At 43.6% G+C, this 20,371-nt stretch overlaps 1 protein-coding gene across 18 annotated transcripts in view; it reads right to left on the bottom strand.

Annotated features, from left to right (window-relative positions):
• Positions 1-20,371, bottom strand: part of CFAP221 (cilia and flagella associated protein 221) — a 123,073-nt gene that overhangs the window by 51,195 nt on the left and 51,507 nt on the right. For 17 of the 18 annotated variants that reach the window (XM_038564948.1, XM_038564942.1, XM_038564944.1 and 14 more), the window contains 11 exons: positions 19,915-20,035; positions 19,719-19,830; positions 19,412-19,520; positions 16,723-16,810; positions 12,021-12,110; positions 10,161-10,259; positions 7,224-7,329; positions 4,799-4,932; positions 3,128-3,208; positions 2,370-2,477; positions 2,150-2,281 (listed from right to left, as the gene is read on the bottom strand). In XM_038564948.1, coding sequence (XP_038420876.1) covers positions 2,150-2,281; positions 2,370-2,477; positions 3,128-3,208; positions 4,799-4,932; positions 7,224-7,329; positions 10,161-10,259; positions 12,021-12,110; positions 16,723-16,810; positions 19,412-19,520; positions 19,719-19,830; positions 19,915-20,035 — 1,180 coding nt within the window. Of the gene's footprint in view, positions 1-2,149; positions 2,282-2,369; positions 2,478-3,127; positions 3,209-4,798; positions 4,933-7,223; positions 7,330-10,160; positions 10,260-12,020; positions 12,111-16,722; positions 16,811-19,411; positions 19,521-19,718; positions 19,831-19,914; positions 20,036-20,371 lie in introns of those variants that run through there. The other variant, XM_038564960.1, reaches the window with a different exon arrangement.

Consider the following 20,371-nt stretch of genomic DNA (forward strand, 5'->3'; position numbering starts at 1 on the left):
AGAAAAAAATACTTTATATGATCTGGATATTTACAATTTTATTGAGCCTTGTTTAATGGTTCCAAATATGGTCTATCTTGGCAAACCTTCTGTCTATACTTGAAGAGAATCTGCATTCTATTGTTTTGGGGGATAGTGTTCTAGCAATGCCAATTAGGTCAAGTTGATTGATAATGGTATTTAAATCTTTTATATCCTTACTGATTTTCTATTTACTTGTTCTATCAATTATTGAGAGGGAAGTGTTGAAATCACCAACCATAATTGCAGATTTGTCTGTGTTTTTTTCCCCCTTTGCAATTCAATTAGTTTTTGTTTCACATATTTTGAAGCTCTGGCATTAGGTGCATAAATATTTGGAATTGTTGTGTCCCTTTGATGAACTGCCCCTAACCTTAGGTTCCTAACCTAAGGCATGCTCTAAGTATTTGTGGAATTAATGAATTAATAAATAACTGCTGATATTTTCTAAGGAAGTATGAGTGTGACTGTGGAAAATTCCTGTAACTCCTCTAGACCAGTTTCCTTACTTTTAGAATGGTAAGGGAGTGGTAATAGATGAATCTGGGGGTGGTGGTGGTAGATAGGAGATTGAAGAGTGTTTTTTAAACCTTGCTGTGCAGAACCCCATGGTTTAGCATGGACATCGTCCTCAGGAGAGCCCCCTACCCCACTGCCATCCCAGCAAGTAAGTGGGACTCTAGGTATTTTATATATTGACTTCCTATGTCAAGTTTCAGGTGACTGGAGGGCTCTTGTACTAAAGGAAGTTTGAAAAGCACAGAGTTAAACATCCTGTGAGGTTTTCCCAGCTCCAAGATTCTAAGTCTCCAAGGCCACTCCTCTCAACCAACAGGACTATGAGAAAATGCCTCATGATACCCAATGCAAACATTACAGCTCTCAATAGGAAGGCAGCAAAATTCAGAGGAAGAGCTCCTGAGGGAAGCAGCCACGAAACAGGCAGCTTTCTGTCCATGGCTCCTGCACTGACTGGCTGAGTGACTTTGAGTATGACCACCAGCATCTCTGTCCACACTAGAGATACAGATTCTCATTTGGAGAGTCTCAAAAAGAGACTTTCTCAATTAGTATTTAAGATTCTCCAGAACGGTGTGTATGTGTGTGTCTGTCTTTAAAAACAGGTATGCCTGGGTGGCTCAGTGGTTGATTGTCTGCCTTTGGCTCAGGGTGTGATCCTGGGGTCCCTGGATCAAGTCCCGCATTGGGCTTCCCACAGGGAGCCTGCTTCTCCCTCTGCCTCTCTCCCTGTGTCTCTCATGAATAAATAAAATCTTTAAAAAAATAAAATAAAAACATAGACCGTAACTTGGGCAACGACTATGGCATTTCACTGGTGATCTCACTGTTACATACAAGCTCATCAGATTTCCTGTCTGGGTTTCATTCATTTGGGACTTGGGTAACAGGAAATATAAGGGTTGGAGGGGGTGTCCCATGAGGGCAGGCTGGCATAAGTGAAGGCCTGGAGGAGGAGGGAGGTGTGTGATGTTTGGCAGAGACTTATGCAGGGGTGCAGAGAAGGGGGGGTGGTTCTGTTGTTGGCCTCACGCAGGCTTGGATTTAATTTAGAAGGAGATGGGGAGTTAGTGAATGTGGAGCAGGATGATGGCATGGTTAGGAGGTGCTTCAGGGAAGTTAATTGAGTGTGGCTACAGAAACGAAGTGGAACAGAAAATCTATAAGGCAGAAGCATAAGTATGGAAGGGACACACTGCCAAGGATAGAATCAGGGATCAATATAGCTCTGAGTGATGAGGTTTGGGCTGATTTTACTTTCTATTGTGTTTTCTTTTTTCTTTCTTATTTTTTTTAACACTCCATATATATATGTATGTGTCTATATGCATATATACACACATATATCATATATATAATTATATGACATTAGAAAAGGTCATAAAGCTATTGTCATAAACATTAATAAATGCTGAGATTGTTAAAAGGCTAAGGCATTGATATTCTTCAAACAATAAATGCTGGCAAGCAACTTCAAAGGTGAGATACCGTTGAATGTTTGTAATTCCAAAAACAGAAATATATTCCTAATTCATGCTTCTGTTTTCTTATAAAGTAAGTCCTGAAACAGGGGAACATAGAACATGAGACTTGCTGAGTGGTCACTTACGAATATATAAAGCGGGTCATAATTTGGAGACATGGCTAAGGCGTCAGGTGGTCTCATGCCCAAGACCGAGGTCTTGCCAGGGAGCTGGGGTGTAGAGTCCTGCTTGGGTAGAGTAATGATGGTGGCCTCATCCTGTGAAGGGACCAAGCATTGTGTTAGTCTTGATGTTAGGACAAGAGGGGAAATGTGAGGGCAATTCTTACAGGTGGGGATATATTACCTCTGCCCCTTGCTTCAGAACTCGAGCAAGCTTTTGAGGTTTGTAGCTTGTTGATGACTTCTGGACACAGAATGGCTGATACCCTTTAATTTTGTACTGTTGAGGAACCTGAGGTCAGAGAAGACAACTGATTGAATGTTCTTAAACACTCATCACCAATTAATGGGATTTAATTCTCAATAGCCACATTTTTGAGTTGCCTGATGATGATAAAAGGAAAATGACCACCATGTTGTAAACATCACATTGTGGGAACTATTAGTATGCCCAGCACTGGAGGGATGTTAGTACAAGTCCCAGACCTGCTCCAGGTCCCTGGTCTGGGTCCCAGCACACGTGTTGTATATTTGCAATTACTCTCGTGTACCATAGGGCTTCCCTGTAGAAATACATGGAACACTGATTTGTGAATTTGCAATATTGATATTTTCAAAACCAGGAGTGGCTATATACATCAAGAAAGGCTGACTAACTTTTGTTCAATTCACCTTGTGTTTTTTCTTAAAATCGCTAATAAATGTAGTTCAGATAGCTTCATGTATGCATAATACATCGTATATCCAGAGTAAAGATCCTGGTTTCCATAAATCACGTGTGTTATACTTTGCACATACATAAAATAACAGCAGAAAAATACATGTAGTATGCTATGGTGTATAATCTATAATAGAACAAAACTAATAAAATGATATAAGTTCAAGAATATTTCGTTTACTTCATAAGAAATCCATTAATTAATATCATATGACAAGTCTGACCTGCAGACTGAGGAAGGAATAACTCTGCTTGATTTGAGTTTCTGAAGATTTAATTGGAACTGGTCCAAGGCCATCAGGAGCCTAAAATGTGGAAATTCAAAAACATTGACACATAATCAATGAGGAGCAAAAGTAGCTGTGTTTCTATTGCCATACATCCTGTAACTTTCCCGTGACCACAGTTTCTACTTGATGTGTAGGGCATGGAGGCAGCATTGACCAACCTCTCCTCCTTGTCTCGTGGTGTATGTGATCCCTTTTTATTTTCTACTATTGTGGTTACTGCCACTGACACCCAGAATCCCCTTCAGGCTTAAAGGATTCAGTTCCGCTACTTGGAGGAGTCCTGTTAATGAAAACAATTTTCAAGGATCAGTCCTCTTCAGGAGTTGCCTTGGCTGAAGGGAGCTGCCTCACTGAGGTTATGTGTTCTTCCTAGGGCAGCCTGCCTTCAATCACAAGTTGAAACAAAGGTATAAATATCAGGTCCTCTGACTTCATTCCAGCTTTGGAGCTCCTCATGCGTCCAGCTGAGGCTTTTGTCCAGAATAGCCGTGCTCCTTCTCCCTGTCCACACTGGTTCCCACTGCTTCCCTTCCATAGGAACTAATCTCCAAAGCACTATTTTCCTGCATGCTGTTTGCTTTAGTCATCCAGAGAACCTGGAACAGTGCCTGACATACTATGGATACTCCATAAATACTCTACTTCACCTAATCTAGGACACCATCATTTTAAAAAAAAGATTTTATGTATTTATTCATTCATGAGAGACACACAGAAAGAGAGAGGCAGAGACACAGGCAGAGGGAGAAGCAGGCTCCACACAGGGAGCCAGACGTGGGACTCGATCCCGGGGCTCCAGGATCACACCCTGGGCTGAAGGCAGCGCTAAACCGCTGAGCTACCCGGGCTGCCCAAGGACACCATCATTAAAGTAATATGATATATTGCTAGTATGCGGTTGCTTATATGACATTTCCCAAATTCAAAGCCACTAAATATAAAAAGAATTGATGAAATAAAGTATCTATGGAGTGAACTACAAATCTTTATAGATGGGAGTGCTGAGCGTTCTTTCATCAACCCTAAGTTGATGAAGAGAAGTCTTTGTAGAACTAAGGCACCAAATGAAACGTGTAAGATGGGAACTCCTCAAAAATAATGAGGTGGGCAGTATTGTGCCCATAGGCAAGAAAATGAACTGTCACACCTCTTGCCAGAGAAAGACAGAATTGTGAGTCTCTTGGGTTGAGCATCAGATCTGGGGGCCACTCTTCTCTGGCATCTCCATTTGCCTATAAAGCAGGAGGGCCCAGCTGAGCAGGACCTGCCTGCCTAGGCCAGGCCCTCTTAGATTCTCCATCTGCCCTTTGTTTCTCAGGCCCTGTTCCTGGTCTATCAGGAGGGGACTCTTGTTGGGTTCCAGGCTGGAAAGCACCCAGCCCAGGTTACCAGGGAGCTCTGCACAGGTGTATCAGGTGCCAGGTAGGTGGCAGTAAATGATCTCTGGTTTCCCACTGATCATGAGTCCCTGGGCAAAGATGTCCCCTGGGAGCTTCTCAGGAGGAAGTGGAAGGACAGAGACTAAGGTAGGTCTCTTGCTTTGATATCTGCCTAACAACCATTTGATGGTTCCCGATCCCTACCCCACAGCCTAACAGCACCCACCAACTCATTGGAGCTCTGAGGAGGACTGTAGGATGGGAAGGCGAAGGGGAGCACTTCCTTAGGTGACACAGAGAACCTGCTGGAGTAATCATCTTGACTGATCTGACCCAGGAGGTATCTGGAAGCATTTTTGTCTGTGGGTGAAAACAAAAGAGCACTTTTAGGGGAGCTCATGGGGAGTATTTGTATGTGAAACCATCATCTTTATTTGCCACACACCAATCAGTGGGCACTTGTCTCACGCCATTTGGAGAAGAATATATATATATGTGTGCATGCATACGGTCCCATTTCTAGTTTTCTTTTGTTCTTTACCCCACCCTTTCTCCAGTTTTTTTTTTAAAGAAGATTTTATTTATTTATTCATTAGAGACACAGAGACACAGGCAGAGGGAGAAGTAGCTCCCTGCAGGGAGCCCAATGTGGGACTCGATCCCAGGACCCCAGGATCATGACCTGAGCCAAAGGAAGACACTCAATCACTGAGCTACCCAGGTGCCCTTCTTCTCTAGTTTTTAAAGACTTATTTACTTCCAAAAGCTACAATTCCTAACGAAAGCGTCTCTGATGAATATTCTTTGTCCTTGTCAGTAAAGAAAAAGATGATGTGAGAAAAAGCTCATGAAGACATTTTACAGGGGTCCTTACATAATTTCACAGATGAACATTACAATATTTTAAACAAGAATTTCTTCTTTAGAGACATCAATAATGGACATCAAAATAACATAGGAGGAATTTTTAAAAAGCATAATTAAAGAGCAAAAAAAAATGGCTCTGAAAAACAAAATACCCATCTAGATCTTGCAAGGGAGGAAGAAGAGGAACAGGTGCTCAGGGTCTGAGCCTGGGCACCAGAGCTCCTCCTTCCCTTGGAGCTGTGTGGATCCTGTGCCCTGGACATGGTTTGGGGGCACTGTTTATGAGGAGGGACAGGGTCCCACTGTATGTCATGCTCAGTGGCTGCTGGGTATGTTCACAGTGAAGGACTAGACAGGCTGCTTGTCTTCTATAGGACTCTAAGCCCTGCACCTGCTGCCCCCCAGCCCACTCCTTTGGTCCACCCTTCCATGGTGAAGACCAGCCCGCCCCTTTTTGTGATGAATGGCAAGTCTTTTTTTGCCTCTCATGATGGACTCAATAAACAGTACTGGATCAGGCTGAAAAACACCCCAACAGCATTAAAATACAATAAAATGTTTTGAAAAAAGTACCCATCTAGCTCTTGAAAGAGAGGAAGAATGAAGAGCCAGGCTCAGGGGTTCAGGCTAGGGAGGGCAGGAAGGGCTTGGAAGGACTGGTGCCAGCCTGTGGGTCTGCATACGAGCTGCAATCGCTTCTTGGCCTTTTGGCTAAGATCAAGTGCATACGAGCTGCAGGGTAAAGAAGATGGTGATGGGAGCCCAAACAAAAGCCATTGAGAGTGTGCCTCCAACGGCTTAGTCAACCCAGGGCATCCAAGGACTGGAATTCCTTTAAGTAGTGAAGATAAAATGAGATAAGAAGCTTTACATGCAGGACACCTCCATGGCTCAACTGGTTGAGTGGCCAACTCTTGATATCAGGGCTGAGAGTTCAAGCCCTGTGTCGGGCTCCATGCTGGTCATGAAGCCTACTTTAAAAAAATAAAAATAAAGCTTTACGTGCAAGTGCTAAATTGTGACAACACTCAATGCAGCCAGTCAGTCAACAAGTATGAATGTCGACCATCCTGGTCTCTCTGGTGTTGAGAACTGAGGGCACGAAACAAGAGGTCAAACCACAGCCAAACTTCACAGATTTCACAACTTGGCTGTGTCAGCTGGCCTAGCTAACTATCGGTTGGGCAGGCATTTCAGCCAAACCTGGCATGGAGGTCTGAATCATGTCCTGGGCGGTAGGCTTGATGGCAGCCCCCCTCCCAAGAGGTACACATTCTGTCCCCTGGAAGCTGTGACTTTGTTACCTTCCACGATCAAAGGGATCTTGCAGGTGTGAGTAAATTAAGGATCTTGAGATTGGGAGATTGTCTTGGGTCATCCGGGTGGGCCCAATGTTGTCACAGAATCCTTGTGAGGGGAAGGCAGGAGTGTCAGGGTCAGAGGAGATGTGACAAATGAAGCAAGAGGTCAGAGTGATGTGAGGAACGGGCCTCCAGAAGCTGGGAAGGCCAGGAACAGACCTCCAGAAGGAGCCAGCCCTGCTGGCAGCTTGATTTTTAGACTTCTGACCTCCAACAATATAAGATCATACATTTGTACTGTCTTAAGTCATGAAGTTTATGGTGATTCATTACAGTGGCCACTAAAAAAAAACCCAACAAGGACCTAATAGATGTGATTTACGAAAATGTTTTACGTCTATGCAGCTAACTTTATTATACAGAAAAGTTATGCTCAGAGGACTTAGGGTCAAAGCTTTGCTGCCCTTGGCAGCCGTGCTCTACCTGTTACTATAGACTGTCTTCCTTTGCTCAGCTTTCTGATTATGGTCTCTTTGTCTATATTATGAATAGCAGTCAGCATACTGAGTAATCTTCGATGAACCATGATCTGGAATTAGAAGAGATGATTTCAAATTACTAATTGGCACATGTTCAGTTTGACATTCAGTTTGATTCACGTTCCCCAGCCACGGCTGAGCCCCCTGCTCTAAGTGAGAATTCACAGGGGCAGTGGCACACTGCCCTAAACTGAGGCCATGGGGACTTCAAGGTCTTGGCAATGTTGACCGGCCTGGATACAAAAAAAGACGGAGTTGTCATCTGGCCTTGTCCCGCCCAATTTATGAGCCCCATTTTTCTATTTCCAGAGTGGAAAGACTGACTAGTTCCACATTCCTTCTTTTCAGTGTATCTGAATTATAATGCTCCCACCGTGTTATTTTCAAAGTGGAGGGACCAAATAAATGGATGATTCCATAGGACTAGGGCTGTGGATCATGGGCGATGCTAACTGTATACCACTGGGCTTTGCACTCTGAATGCATGCTGCTGGAAGGGACTGCTATCTGTGCACGAAGCTGTGGCTGAAAGGACCACACAATTAAAGGACTTCCACAATTAATACCACTTTCCATCCTCTCAGGGACTCTCATTTAACAAATAGATAGTATGAATTGCCAATGCTATGACCAGTTCTGTTCAAGGCATTACAGATACAGTGAGATCAAACAATTGCCCTGCTGTACCCAACTGGGGTGTGTGTGTATGTGTGTGTGTGTGTGTGTGTGTGTGTGTGTGTGTGTGTGTTGGTGAGGGGTGGTCGTGGTTTACAATAAACATTTAAATGAATCAACAAGATAACTACCATGAAGAAAAGAAAAAAGAGTAAATGCATGAGGGCATGCCAGAGGGGCTGGAAAGGGGGGGTGGTCTGGCCACTGATGCAAGGGTAATTAGTGAAGACCTCACTGAGGACATGAGGTTTGATCTAAGACTTGAATGATGAGGAGAGAATGATCTAGGGAAGAGAATTCAGAGCAGAGGGGGAGCAGCAAGGATGAAGATTCTGTTTCAGGAAGAAATGAGATATGTCTAAGGGACAGAGAGAAGTCCAGAGTGGCCTGTGCCCTTGAAAGGAGCTGTGCACTTCATTCCAATTGCAATGGGAAGGCTTTGGATGGTTTTACCTGGGAGGGGTATCATGGCCTTTCAGCCCTGGGAATACTGCTCCAGCTGCCGTGTGGGGACTGGAAGCAGAGAGAGCCATTGCACTGGCTTTGTGCCACCTCTCTCCACCACTTTCTTCCCCATGCTGAGCATCTTGTGACCACCTCTGTTCTACACATGCAGCCCATGCAGACAGGGCCTCAGCAGGGACATGGTCCTACAGGGCAGGTCACACTGAACAGCAAGTTCTGCCTCTCTTCCCCTTAGACTGTCCTCAGTCCAGACCGAAAACACTGCTTGAAGGATAACTTGTTACATAAAATTTGGAGTCCCTTGTACATATTCACCCAGTTAATCTTCACAACAACTCTGTGGGACAGGTCTTATTGTGCTCCCCAGTTACAGAGGAGGAAACTAATAGAGGTTATATAACTTGTCCAAGACCAGAAAGTTCATAAGTGGCATCAAGAATTAGGGGCAGGCAGCCTGGCTCCAGAGTCCAGATCTCAACCACTCTTCTCCCCGGCTTGAGGTGTGGCTTTCCTCCTCATTTGGCCACATTCCAGTGGCCGGGACAAGAGATCTACAAGCAGTATAAGATACAAGAAGCACCACAGGGATCTCTGGGAGCTAACACTTAGAGGGGCTATTTCTTAGAAGAAAATAAACTTCCACTGGTCCAAAGAACAAGTGTGCACTGATGAAGGGGAGATGGAGTGGCTTCTCAGTTGAAGGGTGAGGAGCAGAGACACGGGTTTGTAGCAGGGAATAGGCTTGTGTGTTTGGAAGAAGATGAGGACTGGGATAACACAAAGGGTGGAGGTGAGGAGTTGCGGGGTGTAGCACGTGTAGCTGAAGCCAGACCAGGGAGTCATTTGACACCTTTCATTTTTTATGCCCATTGCAGGAAGCCATTGGAAGCTCTAACAGGCTGGGGGTAAAAAAACCAATGTGAAAGTGAAAAAGGCATGGTAGTGAAATCACATGACTTGAAGCCTTAAGACTGGATGAGACACGATCCCACAGGAATTCTCAAGTACTCTAGAACTAACTGATCAAAATCCAATTATGCTAGAGTTTCCATATGACCCAGCAATTCTACTCCTATGTATGTCCCCAAGAGAATTGAAAACACATGTCCAGAAACATGTACATGAATGTTCATAGCATTATTATTCATAATGGCCAACAAGTGAGAACACCACAAATGTTTCAGCTGATAACAGATACGATATGGTGTAATCACACCTGATGGGATCCAACCATAAAAAGAAATGAAGTTACAACATGGATGAACCTTGAAAACAAGCCAAGTGGAAAGAGCCAGTTACAAAAGGCAATGTACTGTATGATTCCATGCATATGAAATGTCCAGAAGAGGCGACTCCATAGAGATAAAAAGCAGATGAGTGGTTGCCAGGGACTGGAGGATGGAGAGGACCTGCTAATGGGAACTAGCTTTCTCTTTGCGGTGATAAAAAATGTTCTAAGATTAATTGCTGAATCTCTGTGTTGTATATGCCTGAAACTGATATAACAGCATAGGTCAATGACAGACACTTCAATAAAATTTTTTTGAATGTTCTAAAGTGAGATCATGGTGATGGCTGTACAACTCTGTAAATATATTAAGAACCGCCAAATTGTGTGCTTTACAACAGTGAATTTTATGGTAAGTGAATTATATCTCGATAGAGCTATTAAGATTCATTTCTTGATTCCTTGTGAAGAGGACCAAACAAATTATAATTTCTGTCTGGTGCTGGGACTCACCTTGCGTGCTGCTTGTTGAAACCGCCTCTGCGCTCTAAACCTGTTGACCCAAGTATTATTAATGAGTGGGTCAAAATTAGGATGGAATTCCTTGATTTTCTGTGAAAATGGAACACAGGCACATCTTAGATTTAAATTTTAACTCCAGGTATGAGCACTTAACAAAAATGTTTTAGAGTCTGATCCTAAATCAAGTTATTATTTATTTGTTCTGACATGCATGGAATGAGCATTTATTCATCACTTTTGGTGTACATAGCAGTATAGGGAATCCTTCTTGTGTGGGGGTACCAAAAGTGGGATTTGAGAGCTGGGTTTTAAGAAATGGACAGTGTGGTTAGAGAAGCTCAAACAAACACATGCAGCCCTGAAGAAGAAGAAGGAAGTCATAGTGAAATCAGTCCTACGTGGTGGGTGCTGGCACTGCCTACATAAGCGAGAGGAGCAGACCCTATGGTCCCCACTTCGCCCACCCCTGCCTGGGATCACCACCTTGTGCCTGCGTATTGTGGCACTGAGTGCATACACTGTGGAGCCACCGGTGCCTGTGGGTACACTAGGACCAGCCAGAGCCTCAGGCACTGTAGGTGCTTCGGAGAGAAGCCATATGAAGAAAAAGCCATCAAAAGTGAATTAGGGGCACCTTGGTGACTCAGCTGGTCAAGTGTCTGCCTTTGGCTTAGGTCATGATTCCAGGGTCCTGGAATCGAGCCCAGAGTCGGACTCCCTGCTCAGCTGGGAATCTGCTTCTCTCTCCCTTTGCCCCTCCTCCTGCTTGTGCCCTGTCTCTTGCTTTCTCTCAAAATAAATAAATAAAATCTTAAAAAAAAAAAAAAAAAGCAAATTAGTCTTTTGAGATGCTTGGGTGGCTCCATTGCTGAGCATCCAACTCTTGATTTCAGTTTAGGTCATAATCATTGGGGTTGTGGGATTGAGCCCTGCATGCATCAGGCTCCACACTCAGTGGGGAGTCTGCTGGAGATTCTCTCTCTATCCCTCTTCCTCTGCTCATGTGCACACACTCTCTCTCTAATAAATAAATAAATAACCTTAAAAAAAAAGGAATTAATCTCACATTGGCACATGCAGTGGGCTAGAGGGGAGAGGGAGAAGGGGCAGATACATGAATAAACAATCTGTCCGATTAGTTGAGGGCAAGACATGAAGGCTGGACTCAGGTGTGGCTTTGTGCAATAGCTACAGGCAAGACTTTGTGGCCAGATTAAACGTGGGAGAGAAGAAAAGAGGTAAAAAAAATTCAGATGTGACAATCCCAGAGATGAAAATTGAGAATGATGGGGTCAGGGGGACATCAGGAAGAATTTTGTCACTGTTACAATTAATGATTGGGGTTTTAACCAGATATTATCACATGATAGAGGACTCTGATGAAGGGGCCACTGTTCCCATTTTATGTTTGGGACACTGGGTTTTTCCCAGGTCCCAAATCTGTAGGAGAGCTAGGTCTCTGCTTCTGGCTTCCTGTTGTATATCCTGCCCTCCAAGCCAGGGGACGAGAAACAGAGGCCCAAGGACCCACCAGGAGGACCTGCAGACAGAGGCTTGGAGAGCAAAGGAAAACAAGGAGACCAAGAAGGAGAAAGTATACAGGTGGAAAGGAGAAGCCAAAGAATTTAATGCTATTGATTTCAGGGGAAACATTAATAATGACTTTTGATGCCTCACTTGCAAATATATAGTAAAAAACATTCTGAAAATACAAATGAAAATGTAAATGCAAATTAAAACTTAGTAAACATCTCTTGGTAAAAGCATGTCTATAAAATTGTTTAGTGTTTTAAAAATAAGCACATAAAGGGTTGCCAATAATTAGCTCCCAAATAAAGGAAAGTTACTTACTTCTTCTAGGTTGTGAACAACACGTTTGTGGTGGACTTCCGTCGTGAGGCGCTGAAATTCCTCATCCAAAACAGGATCTCCCCTATCTAGCTGGGGTTTTTAATCATTGAAAATATTAAAATTGCATACAAATACACACAACTGTTTATCTCTTTAAAACTGATAGAAACCCATTAAAGGATTGGTCACATCCACCCATGAGGTCTGGTTGGGAGTGGGTGACAAGGTTAAAGTGACCTCTGTAATTAAATTCACTGTTTATATATAGGGGATTGTTGCAGACACATGGATTCAGCACTTTATTTTCATAACCAGGGGACAGTGGCTCTAGAAATCATTTCCAAGCCATTAAAAATTCACAGAAAAGATTTTAAGAAACTGAGTAACCATGGGAGTGGATTGATTTCATTTAAAAGAAACTTCTCAGTAAAGTTTCAAGCTCTTCAGAGCTGATTATCCCAGGATGGGGTTTAACAAAGGCGCGTAATTCCTGCCCTCTCCTGGGTGATGTAGCTGGATCAGGGTCTGCCCCTTCTCTGGAGTAAGTGTCCTCTCATAGGCTGCTCCCCTTCCCCACCTCTGGCTTCCCCGTGCCTCCTCTCCCACCCCCCAGCTCTCTCTTATTCCCCCAGAGCCACGAGCCATGGGACACTCCCCTCCAGGCTGGCTGGCTGGGCTTGGATTGGTGTCTACGTACACCTGCCTCCATGGAAAAGGGGACCCTATATGCTGCAATAGCTTGGTTTGTTTTTAACCTGTGGTTTTTATTACTTGTTTGTTAAATTACTTCCAAATATAGCTTGGCTTGTATGTATGCTGTTCATGGTCCATTTTTAAAACACTTAACTGGAAGAAATCTATTCTGGTCAGTACATTAACAAGAGAAGAGAGTTCTATTATGGTCACCAGGTGGTGAGCTGTCTAGGTCTGATTAGCACACTTCAGGGAGTTGAGTCTGAGACCGTGGACTTTTGCCTCAAAGTGTAGATTTTGTGGGGAGAGACTCAGACATCCACCACCACTGAAAATTAAACAACTTAGAAAAGGGATTGGGGGACGTCCGGGTGGCTGAGCCATTGAGCATCTGCCTTTGGCCCAGGGCGTGATCCTGGAGTCAAGGGATCGAGTCCCACATCGGGCTCCCTGCAGGGAGCCTGCTTCTCTCTCTGCCTATGTCTCTGCCTCTCTCTCTCTCTCTCTGTGTCTCTCATGAATAAATAAATAAAATCTTAAAAAATCATTACAACAAAATACTTAAATCCTCTGTCTATAACAAAACAGTTAAAAAAAAAGGGATTGGCAAGGTAGTTAACTAGAAGAGAGAGGAGGGTGGGGGAGGTCTTATATCTTTATCAAGGCTCTATTTATTTATGATGAATGTTCTAGAATTTACCATCACTGGTCATTTCCTGAGTGAAAGCCCATCATCCCACTGTAACGCCCACACCTGCCACTTCTTCCACATGCCCTGGGCCTCCAGGTGTTCCTTGCCACTGGGTCACCTGCCAGGATTCAGATGCCTGATGAAATCTCCCAGGCACACAGAATACAGTCTCTGTAACACTTGCTATCCATCTGCACTGGGGTTCGTCCTTTCCTGCTTCCCGTGGGCACCTCTGCAAATGCTCACTCCTCTCTGCAGGCCTCTCTCCAGCCCCTGCTCCTGGCTATCTCTGCAGCTGGGTTGGCTTCCTGGGCCACCCAGAAGGACAAGGCCACATGCAGCCTTCAACAGCTTCCTCTCTGCATGCAAATCTGACTACACCATGGTCCCTTCTCCTGGTCAGTGTCAACCTTTCTCTCCAACCACGGCCTACTCCCAAACTTCTTTAGCCTTTTCCTCTGTGATTGCTCTTTGCCCTCAGCATACAAATATTCTCAAGTTTTCCAACTTAGAAACCCCCTCCTTGACACCTTAGCCCCCTCTAATGGTCCACGTCCTGACTCTTCACCCCTAGTCATCTCAACTTCTCAAGAAACCATCTATTCACTTCCATGCATTCCGAGCCATGGCAGTTTGGCTTTTTACCTTCCCCTGTTTCCCAGGATTGGTATTGCCAAGGCAAACAAGGGCTTTCAAGAGGCCAAACACATCATGTGCTTCTCAGGCCTTGCCATCCTGGATCCCTCCCCATCTGCTTTTTCAGTGTCATCCAGTTCTCCTGACACCCCCTCCTCTGACCATTTCTCTCCTGTCTCCTTCATTGTCTGCTGCTCTCCCCTCAAATCATGAAGTTCTCTGGCTTTCCCACCTTCAGCAACCCCTCCTTGTGGCATTCACTTTCCCCAGGTCATGGCACTGTTTTGTGGTCTACTGTCTATGTCTCTGCTGAGGTAGACTTGATCCTGTGGCTGCCACCTGGATGCCCTCCAGTCCCCCCAGATGTAATATGTCCCACATTGAACTTTTCGTCTTCCCCTGTCTTGTTTTTAAGATTGTATTTATTTATTTGAGAGAGAGAGAGAGCAGAGCAAGAGAGAGAGCACAAGTGGGAGAAGGAGCAGAGGGAGAAGCAGACGCCCTGCTGAGCAGGGAACCCGATGTGGGGCTCTATCCAAGGACTCTGGGATCATGACCTGAGCAGAAGGTAGAGGCTTAACAAACTGAGCCACCCAGGTGCCCCCGCCCTTCTTTGATATTAGGAATCTCATTTAAAATCACCAGCATGGACCCAAGCTGGACACCTAGGAATCATCCTATCCTCTCCCTTTCTTTACTCCTCAGTCACTGCACTTGGCACATTTTAAATTGTCTCTTAATGTTTCTGTGCCCCTTCTGGACTGTGGCTTCTTGAGGGCAGGGATGGTGGTTTATTCACTAGCACAGAGTCTTACAGACAAAGACCCCTCATTAAATACACTTGCGAAATAAACACACAGTTGGGTTTGCCTGTCGACCAAATGCTGGCAATTACAGCCTTCACTGTCACATTGACCTGGTTGTCCCATGTTTGTGTCACCTTCGTCTTTAAAACAGCTAGAAAATATCGTCCCATTGTGGGGTAGACAGAAGACTTAATATTTTGTTTTAAAAAGTCAAATGCCAGGAAATGGCACTACAATCAAACTAAATTTAAATGCCAATCTAACAGGTGCCTTCCCTAAATGCTAAGATATACTAATGTAATCATCCTATATTCTTTCTTTTGTCTCTTACAAAAAATAAAGAAATGCAAGATAAATTTATTCAAATATCTGATTTGGACTCAGAAAGAAAATCTTGAGGGGGCATCTGGATGGCTCAGTCCGTTAAGCATGTGCCTTCAGCCATTAGCTCAGGTCAGGATATCAGGGTCCTGGGATTGAGCCCTGCATTGGGCTCCCTGCTCAGCAGGGAGTTTCCTTCTCCCTCTGCTTCTGCCCCCGGCTCTTGTACTCTTTTCTTCTCAAATAAACAAATATTTTTTTTAAAAGAAAAAATTTGGGAAGAAAAGGGTATTCTATATGAGAAATATATTCATATCCAACAAGATCCCTATTTTCCCCCAATCTCTCCTACCCAATGCCGCCTCTGTTTGTAGCTTACACACAGCTTACACTCTCAAGCTTAAATATGTGTATTATGGTTGAATTATGTCCCTCTGAAATTCATATGTTGAAACCTTAACTCCTAGTCACATCTTTGAAAATAGTTTTCGAAAATGTAATCAAGTTAAAAGGAGGTCATAGGGTGGACCCTCTTCCAATGTGACTGGTGTCCTATAATTTATAAGTGGAAATTTGGAAAAGACAATGTGAAGGCACAGGGAAAAGATGGTCTACAAGTCAGATTTGGTCTACAAGAAGACAGATCAGTCCCTTATACCTCTTGGAAGGAACCAACTCTATCAGCACCTTGATCTTAAGCTTCTAGAGTGGTAAGAAAATATATTTCTGTTGTTTACACCACCCAGTCTATGGTACACTTTGTTATGGCTGCCTGAGCGGACTAATATGATATGGGATGATTCTGCAAGTCCTACCCTGCAAGTTCTACAAAGGCTAAACCCCTGAGACAGGAAGCCCAAGCCAAGCCCTATCTCCTCTGGCCCATGTGTGTCCTGTGCTCCAGTGACTATGGGCCTGTCCCCAGTGTCCCCTGCCACCTGCCCTCAGGGAACAAGGTCTCTCACACCGTGGTGAGGTTGGGAGTGTGGCACCACTCTACCTACCATTACCATCTCCACCCTCCCCTCTCTGAGCCCACAGTTACTGCCTTGGGAACCCTGCCATGGTCCCTTCCCCTCAATCAGTTTCCAACCCCTTGCTCAGCCCTCTTGTGTGTCTCTGACTTAGAACTTTTGTCTGGCTCTGGCATCACTCCTGGTCACTGTCTTTGGGTCTCTCTTACTTTCATGCCCTGCAGATCATGGGATAGGTGTACATCATGGCCAAAATTCCAGCCTGAATTTGAGGCATTCCCCTCCCTCTGAATTGAATGCCTTTGTCCTTTTACTACCTTTCAAAATCATACCATGTCTTCCAGGAAGTTTTCCACTCAGATGAGCTCTCTCTCTTCTCTGGCTTTTGACACCCCACAATACTTAGTACAGGTCTCTTGTGACATCTACAGCCAGCCTTGATTTACAGTTAACAATTGTCATCAGCCTCCTTCCCTCCCAACCGAACTATGTTTTCTTTCTTCTGATGTGGCATGTTGCATATAGCAGGAATTCAAACTATTTAGTGCAATCAATATCATTGAATTGGCAGTGATTCTGACCTTATATTTGGCGTTTTCTCTTTGCCGTTGTTCAGTGAGGTCTTTTCTAAATTTAAAAGACATATGATCTTTACCAAGGTGCACCTGCCTGGAGAGAAAAAAAAAAAAACTTCCAGCTTCCAGAACCCGTAAGAATACCATGGTCAATTTGGAGATGGAGTATCTTGTTGATTCTCCACAAAGGGTGCTGAGGAAGGGTGCTGAGATTCTGGAGGAGGGCCATGGGGCAGAGAAGATGTAGAGACTACAGCAGCATAACTGACATGAAGACTGTTCTACAAAAGGAAGCTTCTCTTCTAGCCATGCATACTAAATATGTATAAGTTAAAAAAATCTGGATTATCAACATCACTAGTCATTAGGGAAATGCAACTCAAAACCACAATGACTGATGTGCTACATTACACCCACTAGGATGGTGATGATGATGATAAGAGTGAAGGAAAAAAACAGGCCTTGCCAAGGATGTGGGCAAATTGGAACCCTTGTACATTGCTGATGGGAACATAAAAGGGTGCAGCCGCAGTGGAAAACAGTCTGGTAGTTTCTTTAAAAGTTAAACATATAGTTACCATATGACCAAGAAATTCCTCTCCTAGGTATATACGCCAGAGAACTGAAAAGATATGTTCACACAGGAACTTGTATGTAAATGTTCACAGCAGCATTATTCATACTAGTCACAAAGTGAAAACCACCCAAATGTCCATCAACTGATAAATGGGTAAACAAAATGTAATATGGCCGTGCAATGGAATAGTATGCGGTCATAAAAAGGAATGAAGTCTTGATAGATGCTATGATGTAGATAAACCTTCATATCACATTAAAGAAGCCAGTTACAAAAAGGCCTCCTAGGTATATATGATTCCATTTATTTGAAATGTCTGGCATAGGCAAATCTATGGAGATATAAATCAGATTGGCAGTCATCAAGGGCTGAGAGGGGAGAGAGGAACTGGGAGTGACTTTAATGGATGTGGGGTTTCCTTCTGGAGTAATGCAAATGTTTGAGAGTCGAGTGGTGGCAATGGTTGCACAATCCTGTGAATAACTTCTGCATTGTACACTCTAAAACGGTTAACATGGTGAATTTTGTGCTTGGTGAATTTGACCACAGTTTAGACAACTCTAATATATAATATATCAATCATGAAGCCTGGCACATGTTCAAAATAAATAGTAGCTATGGTTTTAAAAGGGGAGAAGTTGTCTGGAGAACTGTTTGACCGAAGCAAACTAGAGAGACTTGGAAGCTAAATACAAATTGTCTGACCTTTGTTTGGATGCTGGATTCTTCTCCAAAAACAAACCAGCCAAAAGTACAGATAGAAAGGGCATTATTGAGACAATCAGGTAAATCTGCATATAGGCTGGTGATTATAATGTCATGGCATCAACACTCGATTTCTTAGCAGTGATTATGGTAATGTTGGAGCATGTCCTAGTCTTAGGAGTACGTGCTAATGTGTCTAAGAGCGAAGCTTCATGATGTCAGCAACTTACTTTCAAATGCTTCAAAAGCAGGTGTGTGTGAAGTGTGCATTTGTGCGTGTGTGTGTGTGTGTGTGTAGACAGGGGAAGTATATTTGGCATAATGTCAACAACTGGTGAACCTCTGTAAGTGTATATGGGTGTTACTGGCAGGTTTAAAAAGTTTTCAACAAAAAAAAGTCGGGGGAGAAAATATTCAGTGAATAACCCAGCAATCAAAACTGAATTTAGGCTGTGATTTCAGGTGTGTTACAAAGAAGCACAGGAGGAAGGAAATACACCAGTGTTAAAGTGGTCATTGCGTTACAGCAGATTTTTTTCCCCTTATCTCCACTTAAAAATATTTTTTTCAGGTTTCCTACAATGACATTGTGGCCATTTTTTTTTTTTTAATAATAGGGAAAGAGTATTTTAAGAAATGATCTGCAGTTACTTGGGATACTTCCCATTTACCCAGGGCCAGACCATGAATAGAGGCTGTTGTGGAAGGAGAAGGTACTTCTATGAGGAACAAAGGCCACTGTCCTGTGCTAGCAGGGTGGCTGGGGGACACCTGTGAAGGCCTGGGAGGTCGGTGCATATTCTTTCTGTGCAGAAATGTAGAGGTGGGGCATGGGCAAGGGGCCTCTCAAAGACTCCTTCTAAGAGTCTCTTTTTCAGCTCACGAGTTTCTAAAGTTTACTTCAGTGAAATCTCTGTGTGTGGATGCATCTGGTATGATCCAGTAGGACACTGTGGATAGGGCTGCCTTTGACTGCAGGAACACAGGACAGAGAGGTCTCACGGCTGAGTTTTGGAACATCCCCCGGGAGCCTCGCCCACCCCAGCCTGCACCGCTGGGCTCCCCAGAGACACTGGGGGCACACAGCCCAGGGCACAGGGGGCTGGGGCAGGATTTGGGACACCTGGGGAGAGACGGGGTGCTGGTGGCAGTGGCCAGCAGGGAGCAGTGTCCTGGTGTCTCCCACAGTTCACTCTGGTTATGCGACTGTCTGGTGTCACTTAGGCAAGAACATAGCTTGGTCACAGTGATTTATGCCCAATGGAAACTTCTAAGGTCCATTGGAGGAGAGGGAATAATCAAACTTTTCAAAGGGCATAAAAAGCTATTATGTTTCATCATGTCTCATGTATAACAAGCCATTACTAAAAACACTGTACTGTCCCTTGGTATAAATAATTGCTCAATATTTACCACTTAAGGTGATTTTCAATCTCTTCATAAGTGTCGTGTCTGACTTTCTGTTCAAAGAGTGCTTCCTTCATCTGTCTTGTTTTTGAAATCTCGTGGCCTTGGTCCAAGACTGAGGGCAGGAGCAAACAATGATTATACTAGTAATCAAATCAGAATCATTTGCTGAGAGAAAAACACATTTCTAATGGCAAAACATAACAGCAGTCTAACTCAGTTTTGCTGTTGTTGTTCATAAATAGTAAATGTGACAAGCAATAATTCTTTCCTGTTCTGCCAGCGGCTGATTTATAATGGATCAACTAGTTACCTTCTCTTAATTCTTTAATCTTCAATTTTCCTGGTTCTTGGTTTAAAACAGTTGCGACAGCAAATGGATTCGATAAATCTACTGGAAATCTCAGGTTCTGATAGTCAATTTCCTGAGACCAAAATCAGGAGGGAAAATTCATTATTTTGCTTCTCTATTCTTCCTTCCATCATGCTGAGAATAATGCCCAGGTTACCTTAATCTTTGGAGGCTTTAGTTTTTGTGGCATTCGCTGAAAATGTATCTGTGTCATCGCCTTTTCTGGAGGAACGTCCACTCTTTTAGAAAGAGCATTTAATCTTTCAAATTCTTCTAATCTATAGTTTAAAATAGGTATTAAATTACTATATGTTCCAATAACTCAAGGTTCCTATTTTTTAAGGCTTTTTATTTTTAAGCAATCTCTGCACCTAACATGGGGCTCGAATTTACAATCCTGAGATCAAGATTCGCATGCTCTACTGAATGAGCCAGGCAGGTGTCCCACAAGGTTCCTATTTTTATGTTCCTTCTGATAATATCATAACTTTCGGTCTGTTAATGACTATATCTAAATGAAAAATAAATCTGTGTGTTAAAACAGTGGTCTACTAAAATCAATGTAATGTCTATACCAGAGTGTAATCCTCTATGTCAAAATAGTGTACCAGCGG

This window comes from Canis lupus, chromosome 19 (genome assembly GCF_011100685.1).
Source record: "Canis lupus familiaris isolate Mischka breed German Shepherd chromosome 19, alternate assembly UU_Cfam_GSD_1.0, whole genome shotgun sequence".
Taxonomy (NCBI): Eukaryota; Metazoa; Chordata; class Mammalia; order Carnivora; family Canidae; genus Canis; species Canis lupus.